At 37.5% G+C, this 22,411-nt stretch overlaps 1 protein-coding gene across 1 annotated transcript in view; it reads left to right on the top strand.

Moving 5' to 3' along the window:
- Window positions 1-20,767, top strand: part of TSPAN13 (tetraspanin 13) — a 31,655-nt gene extending 10,888 nt beyond the window's left edge. Inside the window, exons 2-6 of the mRNA XM_025379606.1 lie at window positions 12,743-12,910; window positions 13,577-13,657; window positions 14,330-14,443; window positions 15,554-15,667; window positions 19,644-20,767. Coding sequence (XP_025235391.1) covers window positions 12,743-12,910; window positions 13,577-13,657; window positions 14,330-14,443; window positions 15,554-15,667; window positions 19,644-19,718 — 552 coding nt within the window. The 3' untranslated portion in view covers window positions 19,719-20,767. The remainder of the gene's footprint in view (window positions 1-12,742; window positions 12,911-13,576; window positions 13,658-14,329; window positions 14,444-15,553; window positions 15,668-19,643) is intronic.
- Window positions 20,768-22,411: the final 1,644 nt, after the last annotated feature.

Genomic DNA, 22,411 nt, shown 5'->3' with positions numbered 1-22,411 from the left:
AATGGTTGTACTGGAAATATATGTGTTAGGTTGCAAAAACAACACATGTCTAGGACAGAGGTCATTCTTATTCTGGGCAGCAACTTTCCCAGTTCTTCTATTCTTAATTCTAGCATATCCTAGCAATTTCTTCATCATCTGCAAGGCTTAGTATAGTGGTTTAATATTTCAACACCTGCATATACTGGATTATAAAGAACATTATGCATATATCTTTCTTTGTTCTTTATTTTTCTTTATTTTTTTTTTGAGGCAGAGTCTCGTTCTATTGCCAGGCTGGAATATAGTGGCGTGATCTCAGCTCACTGCAATCTCTGCCTACCAGGTTCAAGCGATTTTCCTGTCTCAGCCTCCTGAGTAGCTGGGATTACAGGCACGCGCCACCATGCCCGGCTAATTTTTTTTTTTCTTTTTGTATTTTTAGTAGAGACAGGGTTTCACCATGCTGGCCAGGCTGGTTTTGAACTACTGACCTCGTGATCTGCCTGCCTCGGCCTCCCAAAGTGCTGGGATTAAAGGTGTGAGTCACCGCTACTGGTTCTCTTTGTTCTTTAATACCATTATTGTATATATCAATCCGAAAGATACATAAACACTTGTTGCTTTATGTTAAAACAATGCTGTTTGCTAGAGTGATCTCAAATATATTAAGTTTCTTAATTCCAAGCAGAATTTCTTGTTCTTCTATTCTAGACAACACACAGTGTGCTCTTCTGCTTGTATGTGAATGTACGTGTATGTGACAAAATTTCTGAATCAGATAAAAGTAAAAAAGCACAAAATGAATAAGCTTAACATTTTGTAGTTAACTAATGGAAAGGTCAAATGAGTGGAGGGCGTTACTGGTCCTTAACACATCACTGTGTGACCAAATCTCATAGGAAGTAAATTAAAGAAATGCTATTCAAATACCTGTTGATATGCCTATAAAGCAGGAACTACAATTTCTTATGCATTATAATAGTGTCTTTAATATTACATCTCAGTGTAAAAAATTTCTTAAATATATTCCTAAGCACTATGATGCAGTTCTATAGGAAGAAAAAAAGTCACATTACTCCTCACCTATAAAATGAAAGGAACAGATTAGGATGTCTAGCCAGGTACTTCAGTGCCGTGGCTCTCTCTCTTTTTTGTTTTTGTTTTGAGACAAGGTCTTGCTGTGTTGCTTAGGCTGGTCTCCAAACCCCTGAGCTCAAGTGATCCTGCCTCAGCCTCCCAAAGTGCTAGGATTATAGATGTGAACCACTGCGCCCCACCTGTGCTGTGGTGTTCTGTGTTTGTGCTGTGAGCCCTGGCTAAAAATTTCTTTCTTTTTGAGACAGGGTCTTGCTCTGTTGCCCAGGCTGGAGTGCAGTGGCATGAGCACAGCTCCCTGCAACCTTGACCTCCTGGGCTGAAGCTATCCTGAGTCAGTCTCCCAAGTAGCTGGGACCACAGTTGGTTGCCACTGCACCTGGCTAATTTTTTTATTCTTTTGGTAGAGACAAGGTCTCGCCATGTTTCCTAGGTTGGTTTCAAACTACCTGGGTTCAAGCAGTCCTCCTTCCCCGGCATCCCAAAGTGCTAGGGTTACAGGCATGAGCCACTGTGCCTGGCCTGGCTGAGAATGTCTGTGTTCCTTGCTGTAACACCTTCCTGTTTATTCACCTTCATTAGACTCTATTCACCTGTACACTTGCAGTTTTGCCATTGCCACTTTCTCTTGGGGTTTACTTGAGGAAGAAATGCTAGTTTTAGACACTTTTTATGACCAGTTTTATGATCTTGCTTTGGTATACCTTTTCCATTACAGCTCCTTTAGTTCTCTTTTTAAAACTCTTTTAATATGATTCATCTTTCTTTGTCTTAAGAGAAAACGGGAAAGGTTGGTGCTTCCTTGCTTATAAAAACATTACTAGCAATGAATTAACAGATGCTGCATAATTCCTTTTTTATCAGCATTCTGTCTCCCAAAGGGAAGGAAACTGTTTGTCATAGGTGTACATTTACTTTCTATTACAGTTGATTTCACAAGAAAACTGTTATTATAATAGAACAAAAGATTCTTTGGAGTCCCTTTGTCTAGCAAGTTCTGGTGACAAACCTAGGCTTTTTAATTATGCAGTTAGAGTTAACTATTTGAATCAACAATTTTTAGATCACTAGTTTGGAAGACCTCATATAGTCTTATTCTCTTCACAGTTACAAACCAACCATAACAAATAATTATCACTACTGAGAAATAAATTGTTTTATTATTATCTTTAAAAGTCTCCTTTTTAGTAAAGTTAAAGATACGCTGATAATCAGATCTTATTAGAGGCATATTATAAATCTTTAGGTGTTATAATTTTAAAAGTTAACTTGGATATTTGGGGGATTTTTGAAATAATGTGTTAGAAACACCAGTCATACACAAGAAAACACATTGTTTTTGACTTTTTAAATGAACAAATCCAACATACTTTTGGTTGTTTATTAGAAAATTGGTTAGCACAAACAAGTTTATGATGTACAGTTTCACTGTTGCTGTAATAAGTGCAAAATTTGTTTTGGATTGGACAGTTGAATCTGTGTTTTCTTTCACCTTTGGGAATGGCCCTTACAAATGAGAATGTGTATTTGCATGTGCATGTGTGTGTGTATGTGCACCTAGGAGTTGGGCATGAAAATGGGGCAGGGCAGTGTGTTGGTTCACATTTGAGACCATCTGAGTGTGATGAACCTAGAGCATTGCCTTCTGTTATAAACATGTGGAGAATCAGCAACTTACTGCCTGTTGCCTTCAGTTGTATACCACCTTCATTCCCAAGCCTCCTCTTTCCTAAATAGGAACAAATTATAGGAGGGAATGTGGACTGCACTTGAATATAAATAGATGGGAATCGATGTGAAATATTTGAGAGAGAAGTGAGAATGTCTAGATTTAAGTAGCTGGGTTTGGGAGATCGTGGGAGCTAAGGCTGGATGAGGAAAAGTTGAACTAATTTACAGAGGAAAGCAAAGCAGAAGAATTTAGAATTGGTGACTTAGTAAGAAGGGGGTTGTTACATTTTTCAAGGCTAGTTTTAATTAGGAAATTTCTTGTGTGCAGGAAATAATGCGGTAGACCCCTCTGAACTCACTGGCTTTATAAATTTCACATATGCCAGTGTTTTTTTTTTTTTCTCTCTCTTTTGAGATGAGGGTTCTCTATGTTGCCCAGGCTGGAGTGCAGTGGCTATTCCCAGGTGCAGTCACAACGCACTACAGCCCAGGACTCCTGGGCTCAAGCGATCTGCCTCAGCCTCCCGAGTCCCAGCTACTGTTGAGACTATAGGCATACCACTGAACCCAGCTAATCTCTCTTTTAAGAAGTTAAATGTTACTCTATAACTAAAGGCCCACTCTCCAGTCCCTTTCCCATTTTCCCCTCTCAAAGGTAGTCACTGTCCTGAAATCAAGATCTGTCATTTGCATGAATATGCATGACAGTGTCATATATTACATACATTAATCATCTACAAACAACATATAGTATTGTTTTTTGTGTTTGAAAATTTATATAAATAATATGTTTTATCTGTATTTATGCAACTTCTTGGATTTTCTTTACATTTTTGAAATTTGTCAATTTAATAGAAATAGATAAAAATCATTTGTATTCTATTGTGTGATCACACTAGAGTCTGTGAATTCCCTAGTCATGATGTTTGCAAATGTTTTTAATTTTTTACTGTAACAAACAAGGCTGTGGCAGAATCCTGGTATATGTCTAGTTGGGGACATAGGTGTTCTCTTGGGGATTAACCTAGAAACAGAATTGCTGGGGTAGTAAATGATACATATCTTTAATTTTCCTAGGTGTTGTTAATTTGTTACATAAAGTGGCTACAACAATTTATATTTCTACTTATACATGAGTTCTAGGTTCTTTACATTCTTGGTGTCATCAGGCTTAATTTTTGCCAGTCTAGTGCATGTGAGATGGTATTTCCTTGTTTTAATTTTTGTTTCCCTGATTTTTGATGCGATTTAACATTTTTCATGTGTTGGTTGACCTTTCGAATTCTTCTTCAGTGAATTCCCTCTTACTGTCTTTGACCACTTTTCAGTTTGCTTTTTGTCTTAAGTTCATTTGTAGGCATTTTTATTTTATTTTTATTTTTATTTTTGAGATGGAGTTTCGCTCTTGTTGCCCAAGCTGGAGTGCAGTGGTGCCATCTTGGCCCACTGCAACTTCCTCCCCCCGGGTTCAAGCAATTCTCCTGCCTCAGCCTCCCAAGTACTTAGGATTACAGGTGGGTGCCACCACACCCAGCTAATTTTTTGTATTTTTAGTAGAAACAGGGTTTCACCATGTTAGCCAGGTTGGTCTTGAACTCCTGACCTCAGGTGATCTACCTGCCTTGGCCTTCCAAAGTGCTGTAATTACAGGCCTGAGCCACCGTGCCTGGCCTTGTAGGCATTTTTAAATATTCATGTGTACTGGAAATATATTCTCCTAGTCCTAGGCTTCTCCCACATTTGTCTTGTATTTTTCACTGTACAGTACAGAAGTTTAAATTTGTAACAGGTAGGATGGTATGGTAGGCAAAAACACAGATCTACAGTCAGGTAGCCTGGGTTCACATCCCAGCTCTATCCCTTCCTTGCTGACTAACCGTGAGCAAGTTACTTAAGATCTCACTCTGTGCACAGCTTTTCCCATCTGGAAAATGGAAGCAGTAGTACCTACCTCTTAGGAATTTTGTGAAGATTAAATTAGTTAATAAATGTAAAATCCTTATAATATTTTCTTAAACAGAGTAAATGCCATGTCAGTGTTATTTTTTTTAATTTTATTTTTTTTTGAGACAGAGTCTTGCTCTGTGCCCCAGGCTGGAGTGCAGTGGCGCTATCTCGGCTCACTGCAAGCTCTGCCCCCCGGGTTCACGCCATTCTCCTGCCTCAGCCTCCCGAGTAGCTGGGACTACAGGTGCCCGCCACCACGCCCGGCTAGATTTTTGTGTTTTTTAGTAGAGATGGGGTTTCACGGTGTTAGCCAGGATGGTCTCGATCTCCTGACCTTGTGATCCGCCCGCCTCGGCCTCCCAAAGTGCTGGGATTACAGGCCTGAGCCACTGCGCCCGGCCATCATGTCAGTGTTATATGTGCGTTTTTTGAAACTTGTTTCAAAGACATTTTTCCTTACCCACAAAGTCATTAAAATTTTTTCTATACTTTTAAGTTGTGCTTTTAAGCCCAGAGTTTATGGTTTGAGGTAGGGATAAATAATATCAGTTTTCAAAATGAGAAGGTGATTGTCACAAGGCTTCTTATTAAAGCCTACTCTTTCTCTACTGACTTAGAATTTTGCCTGTCTCAAAGACTACGCTGCTGGCTTATTTAGATCTGTATCAGTTACCTGCTTTAATGACTGACCATTAAAATGAGGTATTTGTCATATCTCTTATTTTATTTTATTTTTTTGAGACAGAGTCTTGCTCTGTCACCCAGGGTGGAGTGCAGTGGCATGAGTGCAAACTCTGCCCCCCAGGTTCAAGCTATTTCTGGCTAATTTTTGTATTTTTAGTAGGGACGGGGTTTCACTATGTTGGCCAGGCTGGTCTCGAACTCCTGAACTCAAGTAATCTGCCCGCTTTGGCCTCCCAAAGTGCTAGGATTACAAGCATGAGCCACCATGCCCGGTCATTATAATAAGTTCTGATATTTTTAGATGGTTTTTAACTTACTTAGTTTTAAAATTTTATGTATTTAATTTTACTTAAAAAAAAAAAAAGGAAATACATCCAAAATTTGTAGAGTCAGGCTCAAGTTTTACAGACATGGGTGAAAACAACAAGGGTGGCATTCGGGACAGTTAGATTGAATCACTGACAGGACTGATTTGATACCCAGGAGCATTTCTTCTTCATGGTTCTGGTGACAGTGCAGCTGGGCTGAGAAAACGTGCAGCAGATACAAGCTTTTGTCCTTAATCTTTATCTCTGTTTATTTTAGGTCTTTTTTCATATGCTTCAAATACATTTCACAATTTTCTTCATGAAGATCTTGGACTACTTTTGTTGGATTTCTTCATATATACCTTATATTTTGGGGGCATATTACAAATTATAGACTAAAAAGTACATGAAAAAATTTTTTTTGGTGCATTGGCATGTTGTTGATTTTTGTGTATTGATTCTGTTTCTAGCAACTTTGCTGGTTCTTACCAATTTTAATTTTTTTTTTATTTTTTGGATTTTCTTTGTAGATACACCTAATAATTGGTGAATAATGAAAGCTGTGTTTCTCTCCTCCCATTGTTCTTCTGTATTTACACTTAGTTGTCTAAAACCCCACTATAGTGCTGAATAGACGTGGTGAAAGCCCACATCCTGAATTTTGGAGAAAATGTTTACGATTTATTTTTATCTTTACATTGGCTAGAGTAATCTTTCCTGTCTTTTGTCACTGAGTGTGATTTTCGCTTTGGGGTTTTGATAGGTATTTATCAGTTTAAAAATTTGGAAGGATTTATTATTAATCTTTCTGTTAAATAATTTTGCCACGGGCTGTTACTTTTTTCTCCTTTAATGAAGCTTTATGTATTCTTTCTGTTGTAAGTTTCTCTTCTTTCTCCTACCATTGGTTTGTTTTATGTGGCTCTTTTTTAAGTTTGCATTTGTAAAAATATCTTTTTTTTAATAGTTTTTATTCCCCCTTTATCTTTTTATTTTTTTTTTAATATTTTTAAATTTTTTTTATTATTATTTTTGAAACAGAGTCTCACTCTGTCACCCAGGCTGGAGTGCAGTGGCACGATCCCTGCTCACTGCAACCTCTGCCTCTCGGGTTCAAGCGATTCTCCTGCTTCAGCCTCCCAAGTAGCTGGGATTACAGGCGCCCACCATCACACCCGGCTGTTTTTTAAAAATATTTTGGTACAGACGGAGTTTCACTGTGTTAACCAGACTGGTCTTGAACAACTGACCTCAAGTGAGCTGCCTGCTTTGGCCTCCCAAAGTATTGGGATTACAGGCATGAGCCACCACGCCCAGCTCCCTTTGATCTTTTTAGTCAGTTTAAAATGTTTTGTTTTAATCTCCTTCAGTTAGTTCTGTCATCTCAAGTTCCTGGGAGCTTTTATCCTTCTTTTGTTATATTTGTCATATCTCTCTCATGGTAAATTTTTTTCTTAGTCATTTTGTGATTTATTGATTGGCACAATGTTTTTATTTTTTTCTCTGGAAATCCTATAAGGGCTGGGATTTGGAAGGGTCCATCCTGAGCATATTTTGGATATGCTTTTATGAGCTTTTCTCCACCAAGTGCCATCAGCTTTTATTTGAAATGTTTGTCTTGAGGATTCCTGCATGCCTGAGGCAATGCACTCTTAGACTGCAAGCATGGTCATGGTGGGCTCTTGTTTGATAGGCTCGTGTTTCTCTTTCTTGCAGACTTTTTGAAGAGACTGACAAGTCTTTACTGTCTTTCTGGATAGATTGTTGTGGTTTTTCTCCAACCCCTGACACTAAAAAGACAGCTTTCTGGACATCCCAGTTATGCAGGAGTCTCAGTTACACTTCCTAGCTCTGCTACAAAACCTAAATCCATTCCCGTTAGGGACTGTTCTGATGCAGGAACTCCTTGCCCACCTGCTCATGGGACCCCAGAGCATCAGCTGTATGCTTGCAGTTCTAGCTTTCAGTTCTCCTTTCATTTCTGACCTGCAGGAATTTCCCATAGTTTCTCTGTGCTCAGTTACATATTTAAATAAAATGTTACAATCTTTTCAGTGTTTTAAAATATTTATAGCTGTAAGGATTCTATGGTAGCTCAGTTGCCCATGTTCCAATAACCCTCTGTGGTGGGCTAACACACTCCAAAAAGTCGTTCATATCCTAATCCTTGAAACCTACAAACACGTTACTTTATGTAACTGAAAGGGCTTTGAAGATGTGATTAAATGAAGAATCTTGAGATGGGGAGATTATTCTGGATTATCTGGGTGAGCTTTATGGAATCACACAGGTCCTTAGAAGAGGGAGGAAGGAGGGTCAGAGTCAAAAAAGGATGTGCATATTTGAGGGATTTGAACATGGTATGCTGCTGGCTTTGAAGACAGAGGAAGGGGTTATATGCCAAGGAATGCAGTAAACCCCCAAAAACCAGACGAAGCAAGGAAACAGATTCTCCCTCTGCAGTTTTCAGGAGTACAACCTGACCAACACGGCCTCCAGAACTGTAAGGCACTACATTTGTGTTGTTTTAAGCCACTACACTTGTGTTAATTTGGAAAAGCAGCAATAGGAAACTCTCTTTGATGGTTTTAGAGGACTGCCTGGTAGTGGTAATTAGGGTAGATGGAAAATTATATTGAAGACACAGCAGAATCAGCTTGGTGAGGAATGCCCTTGACAGAGGGTTATATAGAAGGAAGCAGCCTCTTTTTTTCCCCTATCTGCAGGAAAAGAAAAAAACAGAACAGAGGTACTTGTGAATATTCTAGATAACATTCTCAATAATAGCATAATGCCTAATCTGAGAATTAAACTAGTGCTCTTTTTCCTCGTTTTGCTTGTAGAGATCTTTTTTTTTTTTTTACATTTACATTAATAGATTCTCATTATTAATGAGCCTATTAGTTGGCAACTGAGTGAGCATTGAAGAGTTTCCTCATTTTGCCAAAACGGTGAGGCAAATAGTGTATTTGCTTTGCTGGGAGGATGCTGATGAGGGCACCAGAACTCTTTACCCCAGCTATATGGTAAGGGTTCCACTGATGGTAAGATTCCAGGCAGGTTCTATAAGAGTGAGAGGTTCCTGATTTGTCAAACTCCAAATAGATGAATTGTTCTGTATTTCTTTTCTAGGACTGCTGTAGCAAATTACCACAAACATGGTGACTCAAAACAACAGAAATTTGTCCCCTCTGGACCTGGAGACCAGGAGTCCAAAATCAAGGTGTCCACAGAGTCAGGCTCTCTCAGGGACCTCAAGGAGAATCTGTTCTTGCGTCGTTCATTTTCTGGTGGCTGCTGGCATTCCTTGTGGCTGCATTAGTCTCTGCCTCTTTTTTTTATGTAACTTTCTACATTGTGTGTCTCTCTCTCTAATTTCCCTGTGCCTCTTTCTTAAGGATACCTGTTATGACATTTAGGGCCCACTTCATAAAAGGATACAACATTTAGGACCCACCTCATAATCTAGGATAAGCACCTCCTTTAAAGATCCTTAATTTAGTTCCATCTTTTACCATATATGATAATATTTATTCTTGGCCAGGCATGGTGGCTCATGCCTATAATCCCAGCACTTTGGGAGGCCGAGGCAGGTGGATCACCTGAGGTCAGGAGTTCAAGACCAGCCTGGCCAACATGGTAAAACCCCGTCTCTACTAAAAATGCAAAAATTAGCTGGGCATGGTGGCATATGCCTGTAATCTCAGCTACTGGAGAGGCTGAGGTGGGAGAATCACTTGAATCTGGGAGGCGGAGGTGGCACTGAGCCAAAATTGCACCATTGCACTCCAGCCTGGGTGAAAGAGCAAAACTCTGTCTCCAAAAAATAAAATAAAATAAAAATAAAATAAAATAAAATAAAAAAATAAAATAAAAATTATTCTTTTACTACTTAAGGTTATATTCACAGAGGGGTCAGCTGGCCTATTCTGTTTTTCCGGATTTTGTGTGTGTGTGTGTGTGGGAGATTATTGTTCTGTACTCTGACTCACCTTATAAAAAATCTCTGGTGTAGCAATTATTTGTCCTATTGTAATTTTTCATTTTCTTCTGTACTGACTTCTAGAGCAAGGGTCCAAAGACTATATAGGTCACAGCCAGATCCATCTCATTGAAACTGTTTTTATACAGCCTGCTAGCTTAGAATGGTTTCACATTTTTGAATGTTAAAAAAAAAAAGGAGGAATGATATTTTGTGATACACTACAATTATATGAATTCAAATTTTGCTATGTATAAATAAAGTGTTATTGGAACACAGCCCTGCCTGCTCATTTGTTCACGTATTGTCTGTCACTGCTTTTGTGTACAGTGGCAGAGTTGAATAGTTGTGGCAGAGACCATGTAATCTGCAAAGCCTGATAATAAATAACTGGTCCTTTGCAGAGAAAGTTTGCCAAGCCCTGTTCTAATAGGGATGTCTTGTCTCTGGCGTTTAACACACAGTCAGCATCAAGTACTTGTTAATGAATAATTAACTTTTAATTTAACATTTAAGCATGTGTAACTTTTAATATTCTCATATTTAAGAATTTCAGTAATATGGTAAGGTTGTAGTATAATTCCCAAAAGGATTTAAAGAATCTTTTAAAGATCTTAAAGAACTATGGGGTTAGAAGAATTTTATTAATAATACCAGGTTGTTCATGCTTCTTATCTTTTTGGCTCTAAGACTTAAAGGATACAGTGTAGTTCTCCCTGTGAATTTAACTGAATTAGGATATGCACCACACCCAGGACTTGGATGTTGGCAAATGTGATGGTTAATTTTATATGTGAACTTGGCTAGGCTATGGTGTCCAGTTGTTTGGTCAAGCACTAGACTAGATGCTAGTATTTTGTAGATGTGACTAACATTTACAATCAGTTGACTTTAAATCGTATTACCTTCCATCATGTGGGTGGGCCTTATCCCATCAGTTGAAGAGCTTAAGAATAGAGATTAAGATTTTCTGAGGAAGAAGGAATTCTGCTTGAGTTTCCAGCCTGCTGGCCAGCCCTACAAATTTCTGACTTGCCAGTCATCACAATCATGTGAGCCAGTTCTTTAAAATCTCTCTGTCTCTGTCTGTTTCACTGTTGGTTTTTCACTCAGTAGATAGATAGATATAGATATAGATATATTTCCTATTGGTTCTGTTTCTCTGGAAACAAATACAGCAAGCTGCTCTGATGTCTTGCACATGTGGACCGTCTTCAGTGTTTGGTACCATGATGCAGCAAGGATGCTAAGCATAGCCCTCCTGCCACGCATCATCCAGCTCTCCTTCTTCCTTCGCACCTCCTTCAGGCTTCTGTCTTGTACAGCTCCCGAAAGGAAATGTGTTAAATTTGAATACCACAGAGTCAGAAATAAGCTCACTTGTGAAGGGGCAGAGGACTTTTCCTCAGTCCAAGACTGTTTGAAGTTGTGAGAAGACTGTCAGTGTGTATGATAAAATGAAACAGAGGCAAATGGGCCTGCTGATGAGGAGCAGTTGGGAAAATGAGAAGGACTAGGTGAATTTCTGAGTGGCAAAATTTGTGAAAATTTTTGCCTCTGCTTGTCCCTCTGAAAAGAAAAGCTTGCTGGGTGTACCAACTGCAGTGGAGCCCACCAAGTCCATATAACGCTCTAATTTGATTCTATTATGCTGTAGATGGTTCCTTTTATTTTCAAGTTTTGTCTCTTTGGCAAAAAAATACAAAAAAAATTTTCTGTAAGAGTACAAATAGACACTCATGTAGCAGTTTTGCTTGTATCTCTACATATGTAAGAAGGTTTACTATACCAGTAGATGTTAAATTTGCCTGATAAACTGTTATATTACATATGAAAATTTATACATTTGAGCAGAAAAAGATCCATTTGAGTAAGTGGTAATTTATGTTTATATTTCTAAGCAAAGTTTATCAGGCTTTTAAATGGTACTAGAAAATAGATATTTTGTGTTTTGATTCTTCCTATTTGGGTATTATGCTGTCAGATTGCTCCAGAAAATGGTTGATCCACGATTGAAGTGAAGATACTGTTTCCTTCCTGTTCAACAACCTGTCCCCCATTCCTCCCCTAATATCTATGGACGCTTCATCTTCTATAAATGAATTATCATCTTTATGTGGCATACTATTTTTAAGTGGGATTTTAAAGAAGTGATGTCATTTTGAGTTTTACAGGTCATAACCACTAGGCATGTGCTCTTCAGCCAGTGTTGTTTTATAAATATATGGATAAAACAATTGGAATATCAAATAATTTCTTTTTGCTCAGAATACTGGTTCCCTTTAAATAGCTAAAGTCTCTTACATTCTTTTTATTCTGCTAAGAGTTTTAATGATCTGTCTATATATGATTTTTAATAAAAGATGATGACATTTAAAGCAATTAATTTCAGCAGCAATTCTATGAGCAGTTTTTGAGTATTCCCCAGGGACCTGGTCTTGTGCTAGATTCTGGGGCTATATAGCCAGGTGAAAAGATGTGGGTCCTTGCTCTCAAGTTGCTGTCAGTCTTCTGGAGAGTCAGGCTTGGAAACACAATGTGTGATGAAGGGAACGAGAGAACCATGTTCCAGGAACAGAGATAGACCAGACAATGGAGGGATTTATTTAGTCTGTTGGGGACTAGGGGGGCTTCCCAGAGAAAATTACAGTGCATTTGGGCTTTGAAGGAAAGATAGGTGATGTCCATTTGAAGAGATCAATATGTTGGACTGAAATTGGCATCTAGAAGTTTTTGCGTGTATGATTTCTTCAAAATCTTAAGTAGCATGCGTTTAGGCTCTACAAACAGATGACTTCTGAGGCTTTGTGAGAATTTTGGGTGTTAGTATGTTAGTCTTTTTTTTTTTTTTTTCTTTTGCAAGAATAAAGCACGACTGGGGATTAATGTAAGTTGTTAAGAAAATACTGCCTACTGAGATCTTCTGTGTGTTCTTGTATTGAGTTTTAGGTGCTTATTTGTAAGAGACTAAGTAGGCGCCTGAAGGACGTTGTTGATATTTAATTAACTGGTGTTTTCCTCATTCTCTCTCTTCTCCTTCATCCTGTACCCCTGTCCCCGGGTGTTTTTGCAGTTGGTTAGTCTGCTGCTAATTGGAATTGCTGCGTGGGGCATTGGCTTTGGGCTGATTTCCAGTCTCCGAGTGGTCGGCGTGGTCATTGCAGTGGGCATCTTCTTGTTCCTGATTGCTTTAGTGGGACTGATTGGAGCTGTAAAACATCATCAGGTGTTGCTATTTTTTGTATCCTTTTTAAAAATCAAGATTTTACCCTTGATGACTATTTTAATGGTTACAACTAATTTAATATTATCACTAGGAAATTTATTGCCAGAAAGCAACTCTAAGCAAGCCTTATGCATATTTGTTCAAGAACTATTTGAAACATTTCTTGGGGTAATGTTATTGTATGTTTTCATATTCTCATCTTGCCCTTGTGACATCCTGAAGAACATATTCTGCAAGTTCAGTGTAGTCCTATTTATCATGTATTGTAAATTCAGAGTTAAATTGAATTGATTTGGTGACTTCTAGGCCCTTTTTTACACATTCATGTTTGGTTGAGAATTTCAGTGTTTTTTAGACTTAATATTAAAAAGCTTACATGTATTTATCTATACTTATTTCTGTTTTGTATATGTAAGAATTTTTATTTTATTCTGAATGAAATTCTAATCTATTTTTAGTTATGTAATTATCATGACTAGTATTTTTCTATATAAATTTGATACAACTGTGTATTACCAAAATAATAATATGTGTATCCTTTTTGAACTTTCTCTAAGTGCCGTCTGTTCTGTATTCTGGGTTAATTGCTTCTCGTGCCATCTAAAGTTGCCGGTACCTCTGTACCTCTGTTTTATGCCATTTAAAGAATATTTAGAAGTATCCTTAACTTCTAACTCTCAGTATATGATTATTCTCTTAGTTGTATTTATTGTTCAGTTTTCTGTGTCTTGTGCTTGTTTAGCCCTGAACCAGGAGCAACAGGTAAGCTAAGACTTTTTTCTTCTACTTTATTATACCACGTAGCATGAGTATGAAAAAAAGGAGAGAAATGATTAGAATATAAAATAATTTCATCTTGCGCAGAATGCCACCTTCACTCTGGATAGCAAAACTCTGTTTTTCCCTTTGCATTCGTGCAGCAGGTTGGAGCCGGACACCATCAGGTGTTGCTATTTTCTGTATCTTTTAAATCGGATTTCGCTCTCACTGGGTAAAAAGTGCTATGGCTATAAGATGTTCCCCCAATCTTTTCCCACCATTATGCAATGAAATATTTGCTCCAGAATGTTTGTGGCTCCGTTCTAGCAATGACTGTTTTCAAACTCTAATTTGTAGACAAATTCAGGTTTCTGTCATGGAGCAACAGAACTTTTGCCTTGTTAACACCCTGAGAATTATGCCTTTGAACCAAGTGCTTCTTTTAAATTGCATGTAAATTCTTTTAAATGCATGTAAAAAATTAGGAGTTTTTCATCCTTGGGATAGAAATAGTGCCTTAATTTTTGCTGCAAAGTGAGGAATAAGCCTTTGAAGAGTTTTATTGATTTTTTAAATAAAAATTATTTTAGGTACACAGTACTAAAAGTTACAGGCTCCAGCTTTATACATTTTCTGCAGGGATGACACATTTTACATATTAAATACATTTGCTAGGGTCAGCTTCTGGAGGTTGGTTGGAACAGTACGGCAAGCGCTCGAAATGACATCCAGAGAAATCTAAACTGCTGTGGGTTCCGAAATTTTAACCCAAATGACACCTGTCTGGCTGTAAGTACATTGTATATTATATGTTTTTGGAAATGTATTACATACAGATAAATAATGATTAACATGGAAGAAATGGACTTTCTGATGCTGAGTTGTATTTCAGAATTATTTTATATATATATTTACATTATATTTCCATGTCCTCTGTTATATCATTTGCCTGTTCTCAAATACCCACTCCAGAGAGTGCTGAGAATTTCAAGGCCCTGTTGGACACAGATGCTAATGGTTTATCGTCCCTAATTTCTTCCCATCCTTCTCTTCCTAGAACAAGTTATTAAAGAAATAACATTAGGTCAGTTCATGTGTTCATATTTTGGGGAAACTCCTGTTATCACCTCCCTGAGCCCTAAGCTGAATATTTCCTCAATGAGGCTTCTTTTGTGAGATTATCTCCTTGTATGGGGTCTGTGTTATGTTTCTGTTGCTGCATAACACATTATTACACAGCAATAGAAACACATGGCTTTACAGTTTAGTGGCTTTAATATCCATTTAGTGGCTTTAAATACCCATTTATTATCTCACAGTTTCCCTGGGTCAGGCTTGGCTGGGTCCTCTGCTCACCTGGCTGAAATCAAGGTGTCCCATCTGAGGCTGCAGCCTCATGTGAAGCTTGAGGTCCTCTCCCCACGCTCAGTGGTTGTTGGAAGAATTCAGTCCTTGTGGCTGTGGGACCACTCCTGTTTATTTTGCTGCCTGTTGGCTGGAGGTCTCTCTCTGCAACTAGAAGCTGCTGTCAGGGGCTATGTTACTCTTTCACAATGTGGCAGCATCAAAGTCACCATGAGAATCTCTCCATTCTGTTAAGATGGAGTCTTATGTAATGCATAATGGAGTCTTATCTAATGTAACGTAACACGGAAGTGACTGTCCTATCATATTCACAAGTTCCATCCATACTCAAGAGCAGTGATTGTACAGGGTGTGTACACCGTTGGGGTGGGAGTGCAGGAGTCTTGGGGGCCATCTTAGAGATTTACACACTAAAAAACCAAGGCCTCAAATTGGATGTAATACTCTTAGACACTAATTTTGTGTGTATGCAGTTTTTATGTGCTTTTTATGAATGTATTTTGAAGTAAAAGTGTTTTACTTTAATTGGTGCAGAGCTGTTTTAAAAGTGGCCACCCGTGCTCGCCATGTGCTCCGATCATAGGAGAATATGCTGGAGAGGTTTTGAGATTTGTTGGTGGCATTGGCCTGTTTTTCAGTTTTACAGAGGTATGTGCAAATAACAATATTTTTCCTCCTTTGTCACAGAGGTTTCTGTTTTGTATGGCAAAGGGCCTTGATTCTTGTAATGTTATCAGTGAGCATTTTCATTGAGAACTAGCACTGTAAAAAGAGGAACCTTGGTTCAGAATTAAAAGATCTTACAAGTCTATCAATAGCACCAACTTTAGGACCGGGTGAAATGCTTGATCCGTCTCCTCTTACGTAAAATTTAATGAACTAATGAGTGAGGTTAGACCGAATTATCTCTAGGATCTCTTCTATTTCTAGAGTTGTATGATGAATTATAATTTTAAGTTTAATTTGGAAAAGGTAGGAGATTCACATTCTTTAATGATTCACATTCTTTAATATGTATGTTAATATCTATAATACACAGACATACTTACATAAAAAGATATGCTTTGAAAAATTACCTTCCTACACCATTTTTCATTCCCCTGTTCCTAGCCTTCTAAAACCTATGCATAATGTCTATATGTGTATAATGTACTGTGTATAATATGCAATATATAGTACATTATATATATGTGTATTTATCATATATTTTATTCAAGTTTAGTTTCTTTTTTTCCTCATCAAGAATGAAATATGCACATTTGGCTGTCATTAACAGCATAGGAAAAAAGAAGACCGAGATTAGTATTCATTTTTGATTTTTATTTATTTTATTTGTTTGTTTTGAGACAGAGTCTTGCTCTGTCGCTTAGGCTGGAGTGTAGTGGTACGATCTCGACTTACTGGAAGCTCCACCTCTTGGGTTCAAGTGATTCTCCCACCTCAGCCTCCCACGTAGCTGGGGTTACAGGCATGCACCACTACACCCAGCTAATTTTTGTATTTTTAGTAGAGACAGGGTTTTACCATATTGGCCGGGCTGGTCTGGAACCCCTGGCCTCAAGTGATCTGCCAACCTCAACCTCGTGCCCGGCCCAGTATTCATTTTTTTAAAATTCCCTCTGACTTCCCTTTTTAGTTTGACCATTTTTTCATTTCACTTTTTCTCAGAAAAGAACTATCTGACTTATGAGTTGGTTGTGACATTAATTCTAGAAAAATGATATACAACTTGAAAAGAATTCTGTGATTTCCCTTTTTTTGTTTAAAAACCATAGATTTTTGTTATGAAAACTAAAAAACACAGATAGAGAAAAACTGGAGTGAGTAATGCCTCTCCACACACCAGCTAGAGTCAGCAGTTATCAGAATTTTGCCACGTGGCTTCTTTTTTATATCTGGAATTTATTTTGAGAATTTAGTTCTTTTGAGCAGCCCAGTTTTCTTGTCATCAGATCACACTGCCTTCAGTTATGCTATTTTTTAAAATAGAAGTTCTTTAAAAATAGAACTCATGAGTCTTAGATTTCTAAAGTGTTCTTTCATGGAATCCTGCTTTATATCTTACATACTATCTCCTTTGGAAACCTGGCTAGAGATTTTTATAACTTCTGCAACCTGATATTTTTTGGTTAGTGATAGTGGTAGCCTCTCTCACTTTTTAAGTTTATATTTTGCTCAATATTTCACAGAATCACAGATTCTCAGAATTTGAAGGGATGCGGTTACTTAGCTGATGACTTCTCGTAGGTGAAATAGAACGATTTGATTTGAACTATTTATTATACCTTTAAGCAAACCTAAACCATGAGAGAAACATTGATTTAGAATCTGAAAAAATGGTACGATGATTAATATATGTTCTTTGTAGTAACTTGAGAAAATACAAAAAATTATGAAGATGAAAAATTAGATGTAGCTACTAAAATTACCTACTCAGAAATAATCATTTATCTTTTGGCATATTTCCTTCTGCCTGTTCTATATTTAATAAAATGAGTACCAACTTATTGCCTGTTCTACATATAATTTATTTTTCTACATATATGTTTTCATGTTATGAGCAGTATATTTTGGTGACCTACTGCACACTGGGTGTAGGTTCTAGAGACCGCATAGTTGATGATGATGTTTAATCAAAGTTACCTTTGAAAAGTGCTCTCTTAATTATGAGCACTTTTGTAAGCTTGAAGTTCAATAATTATCCAGTTTTGATCTTTTTGCATTTTGGATGTGGCCTCCCCTTCCATCCCTCTCTGAACAATGGGGCAAGGAAAGAGAGAGATTTTCCTCTTTTGTCACTTATAGCCAAGTTGGAGGAATACAATTCTGGTAAAATGTGGCTCTAGATTATGAGTATTTAGTATGTTTGATTGCTTTGCTTCCCCTAAGGACTGTGATTTACACTCTCAGCATATATCCAGGGGTGATAGTCAAAATATTAACATCCTCAAAAATTCTGACCAGAAGCTCCCTGTGCCAAAAACTTCCAAGGTGGGGAGCTTTGGCAAATGATGGTTGGGCAGGTTGACATGGGGGCGGGGGGTGTCAAAGAAGTAGTTGTTTAACAACAGATATGTAAGTATTTCCGTGTTGTAAAAGCTGGTGTGGTTGAGAACAGCCAGTGACATGTCAGATTGCTGAATAAAACCACAAAAGTGGGGTAGTTTATGGGCTCCAGGTTTGAACATGGGCTCTACCACTGAGGACCTGTGTGATGATTCTGTTTAACCTCTTGTTGCCTCAGTTTCCTCACTGGTAAAATGACAATATTGTATCTATTTTATGAAAGCTGTTGGGAGGATTATATGAATTTGTAGTTTGTAGAATGGTACCTTTCATAAAGAACTCTTTGTTATGTTTGTTAAATCAATTTCTTTTCCCCCGTTAGATGGATTCCAAAAGAGATGACTTTCCACGTCTTCAAATCAGGCTTACCTTTCCTTGATTCAACCTGCAGACCTCAGTCCACCAGCCCATACATGTTGTAGCTATAAACACTGCCAGTTGTGAACCTTACAGTAATTTGTGGATTCTTATTGTGGTCAATGGAGAGAATCTGGGACTTAGCTAATTCTCTAGAAGTAGTTTAAAAGGGCTAATGGTGGCTACAAAGTCACATAAACAAAATTTAGGTTAAAAGTTGGCACACGTGTAAAGTGGAAGATACAGTTTAAAATTCATTTTATTCTATTAAAATTTTGGATCTTTTTTAGTCTAAAAAGTTAGAATTTTCATTTATTTAAAATAAACCAACTTTGAAATAGAAACAGAGCACATGTTTCTTAATTTAAAAAACTGTACTGGCTAACAATTTAGTGAACGTGGTGTGGGAAATGGCACGGTAACAGCTTAATCGCTTCCTACCAAGAGAGGTAGGAATTATACCATTTTAAATTTCTGTGTTGGAAAATTTATTCATTTTAAGATTTTTGCTGTTGCTTACATTTTACTGAATCTAGTTTATTCCTGAATTATCCAAATATATGCTATTTTAGCTGTTTAGACTACTGAGACTTTAGTTTTCCATATTTCTGCTCTAAGAAGTTACCTTGCACTTAGTCGCCTAAAACAACACAAATGTATTGTCTTACAGTTCTGGAGATCAAAAGTTTAAAATAAAGGCACCTTCTGGAGGCCCGGATCACCAGCCCCCCGTTTACATCTTCAAAGCCAGCAGAGTTGCAGCTTCTCTATTTCCCTTTACTTCTGCTATCACGGTGCCTTCTCTCCATGTTTCTGACTCTGTCCTTCCTGCCTCCCTCATATAAGGCCCTCTGTGATTATGTCATTGAGCCCACCTGGGTAATACTCTCTTTATCTCGAACCGCTTAACCACACCCACGAAGTCCCTGTTAATCTGTAAGGTACCAAATTTGCAGGTTATAGGGGCTAGGACATGGACATCCTTCGGGGCCAGTCATTCAGTTTACCACAGTGTTCGTTTTAATTTTTTCTTAGAGTGCCTTGTGCGGTTTACTTCATTTCAAAAAGAAAAACAATCCCTCCCTGTTGAACAAAAAGATGCGAAGCAATTCACATGTTCCAGAGTTATGTTATGGATAAACTGAAAAAACATACAGAAATGTTACTTTCTTTTTCTTCTTTTTTTTCCCCCCCATTCCAGATCCTGGGTGTTTGGCTGACCTACAGATACAGGAACCAGAAGGATCCCCGTGCGAATCCCAGTGCATTCCTTTGATGAGAAAACAAGGAAGATTTTCTTTCGTATTATGATCTTGTTCACTTTCTGTAATTTTCTGTTAAGCTCGATTTACCAGTTTAAGGAAGGAAACACCATCTGGAAAATTACATTATTGATAGTGGAATGATATATTTTTACTCTATGTTTCTCTAAATGTTGTTTTCTTTTTCCATTGCTGAAAAATATTTGAAACTTGTGGTCTCTGAAGCTCAGTGGCACCTGGAATTTACTGTATTCAGTGTCAGGCGCTGTCCACTGTGGCCTTTCTTAGCATTTTTACCTGCAGAAAAACTTTGTATGGCACCACTGTGTTGGTCATATGATAAATCTAAATGTACATCTCACTGGTATAATTATATGTAGCACTGTGCTGTGTAGATAGTTCCTGCTGGAAAAAGAGTTGAAGTTTATTAAAATCAGAAAGTATGAGATTCTATTATGTTAAGGGAAATCCAAATTCCCATTTTTTTTTTTTTTGTCTTTTTGGGAAAGATGTGTGGTGGTAAAATGTGTTAGTATAAAAATGATAATTTACTTGTAGTAGTCTTTTATGATTACACCAATGTATTCTAGAAATAGTTATGTCTTAGGAAATTGTGGTTTAGTTTTTGACTTTTATAGGTAAGTGCAAAGGAGAAGTAGTTTCATGAAACGTTCTAATGTATAACATTTACCTTCAGCCTCTGTCAGGATGGAACGAGTTTTGAGTAATCAGGAAGTATATCTATATAATCTTGATATTGTTTTATAATAATTTGAAGTCTAAAAGACTGCGTTTTTAAACAAGATACTATTAATGCGTTGGCCCACGTAGCAAAAAGATATTTGATTATCTTAAAAATTGTTAAATACCTTTTTCATGAAATTTCTCAGTATTGTAACAGCAACTCGTCAAACCTAAGCATATTTGAATGTGATCTCCCATAATTTGAAATTGAAATCGTATTGTGTGGCTCTGTATATTCTGTTAAAAAATTAAAGGACAGAAACCTTTCTTTGTGTATGCATGTTTAAATTAAAAGAAAGTAATGGAAGGATTGATCAATGAACTAAGTGAGGTGGAATTCTTTTCTTTCTCCTTTAGGTTCTCTCTGTTGGACTTAGAGCTGGGTACTGCTATTTTAGTGTATAATCAAGCTGTGGAAATACATTTCCAGCATTAATGTCTATTGGTAGTCATCCTCAAATCCTTTCTGGAAATGTTTCAGTGGCTAATGTTATCTCCATAGTGATGAAGAGTTTTTCTAAAAAGAGAAGCCATTAATATTCATTTGGGAAAAATATGTAAGTTCTTTCCCATTACTAAAAATTACTAATTTCTTGTTTTACATTCTAGGTAGCATGTGGTATTTTATTGTCTTACTGGGTTTTTAGACCGAGAGAGGGTAAATGGTTGATCTATAGAATTTTAGAGCATTTTGTAGGTTTGTCACTTCTATGACTTTGCAACACTAGCTAGTCTTCCAAGGAAACAGAATTGTGCCATTTTCATAATGTCATATGAGCTCTGGGGTAGCCCTGACAGTGTCCCCACTTATACCATAAGATGAGATTATAAGTGACACATGAAGGGAGATTTTATTATTATTTTGTGTTATTATACTATACTTTAAGTTCTGGGATACATATGCAGAATGTACAGATTTGTTACACAGCTATACATGTGCCATGGGGGTTTGCTGCACCTATCAACCTGCCATCTAGGTGGGAGATTTTAAAATTCTATCTTCCTTTGAGGCATTTGGCATTTTCCATGTTTGTTTTGTTACATTTTGAAATTCTTATAAGGCTCTGGGATCTCCTAATGTGATACTTTCCTTGGTACAAATGATTATATGTGGAAAGCGCTATTCCATAGAGAATCAGCTCTTACCTTGGTTTGTGCTCTAATTGCAGTGCCCTTATTTGGGTCAACCCAGTATGCTTTGTGCATCATCTGAAGTTAAATGATGCATCCTGGAAATTCTAACAAAGGAAGATCTCTCTTCTGTTCAAATATAGATTGACTGATGTCAACCCGCCTCAAGTGTGTTACTTAAAAAGCAAGGTGCAAAGAGAACAGCTGTCAGGGTGAGAAGTCTAAACACATTTTTGAAAGTAGCCTGGTGCTGACAAAATGCATTTAATCATGCTCAAGACTTCATGAAATTGAGTTCATTAAATTAGGATTTTAAATCATTATGGCTAAGCAAAACATGTGTATCTAAATATTAAATAAAACAAAATGTAAAGATATCTAAGATGTTAAGATTTTAGTAAAATAAGTTAATGAAAAAGAAAGTCAGGGTCTGGGAAGTATGAATATTTAGGACTACTAAACTGTAGGATTATAAGAGTGGGTATTGACAGCCACTCAAGTAATACACATTTTCAAGCACCAAGGTTGTCCCTATCAAATGAGTCTGGGCTTTCTGTTTTCTCAGGCAGATCTGAAGGTGATAGATTACCTAACACCTTCTGTGATGCGTCCTGTGATCTTTGTGTCTGGGTGCATATTTAGTGGAAAAAACCTCTGAATAAGTCCGTCCTGAATTCCAGATGGCCCTGCTATGATCCTGCAAAGGTCATCCTGATCCCAGGATTAGAGAGGGCCACTGCCCACGTGCACAGAAATGCTGCCACAAACACGTAGTGTCAGAGGAGGATGAGTTTCAGATCAGGGTCTGTCCTTGAATTACAACAAAGGGCTG

The sequence above is a fragment of the Theropithecus gelada genome, chromosome 3 (assembly GCF_003255815.1).
Source record: "Theropithecus gelada isolate Dixy chromosome 3, Tgel_1.0, whole genome shotgun sequence".
Classification (NCBI taxonomy): Eukaryota; Metazoa; Chordata; class Mammalia; order Primates; family Cercopithecidae; genus Theropithecus; species Theropithecus gelada.
This window is presented reverse-complemented; position numbering and strand designations above follow the sequence as displayed.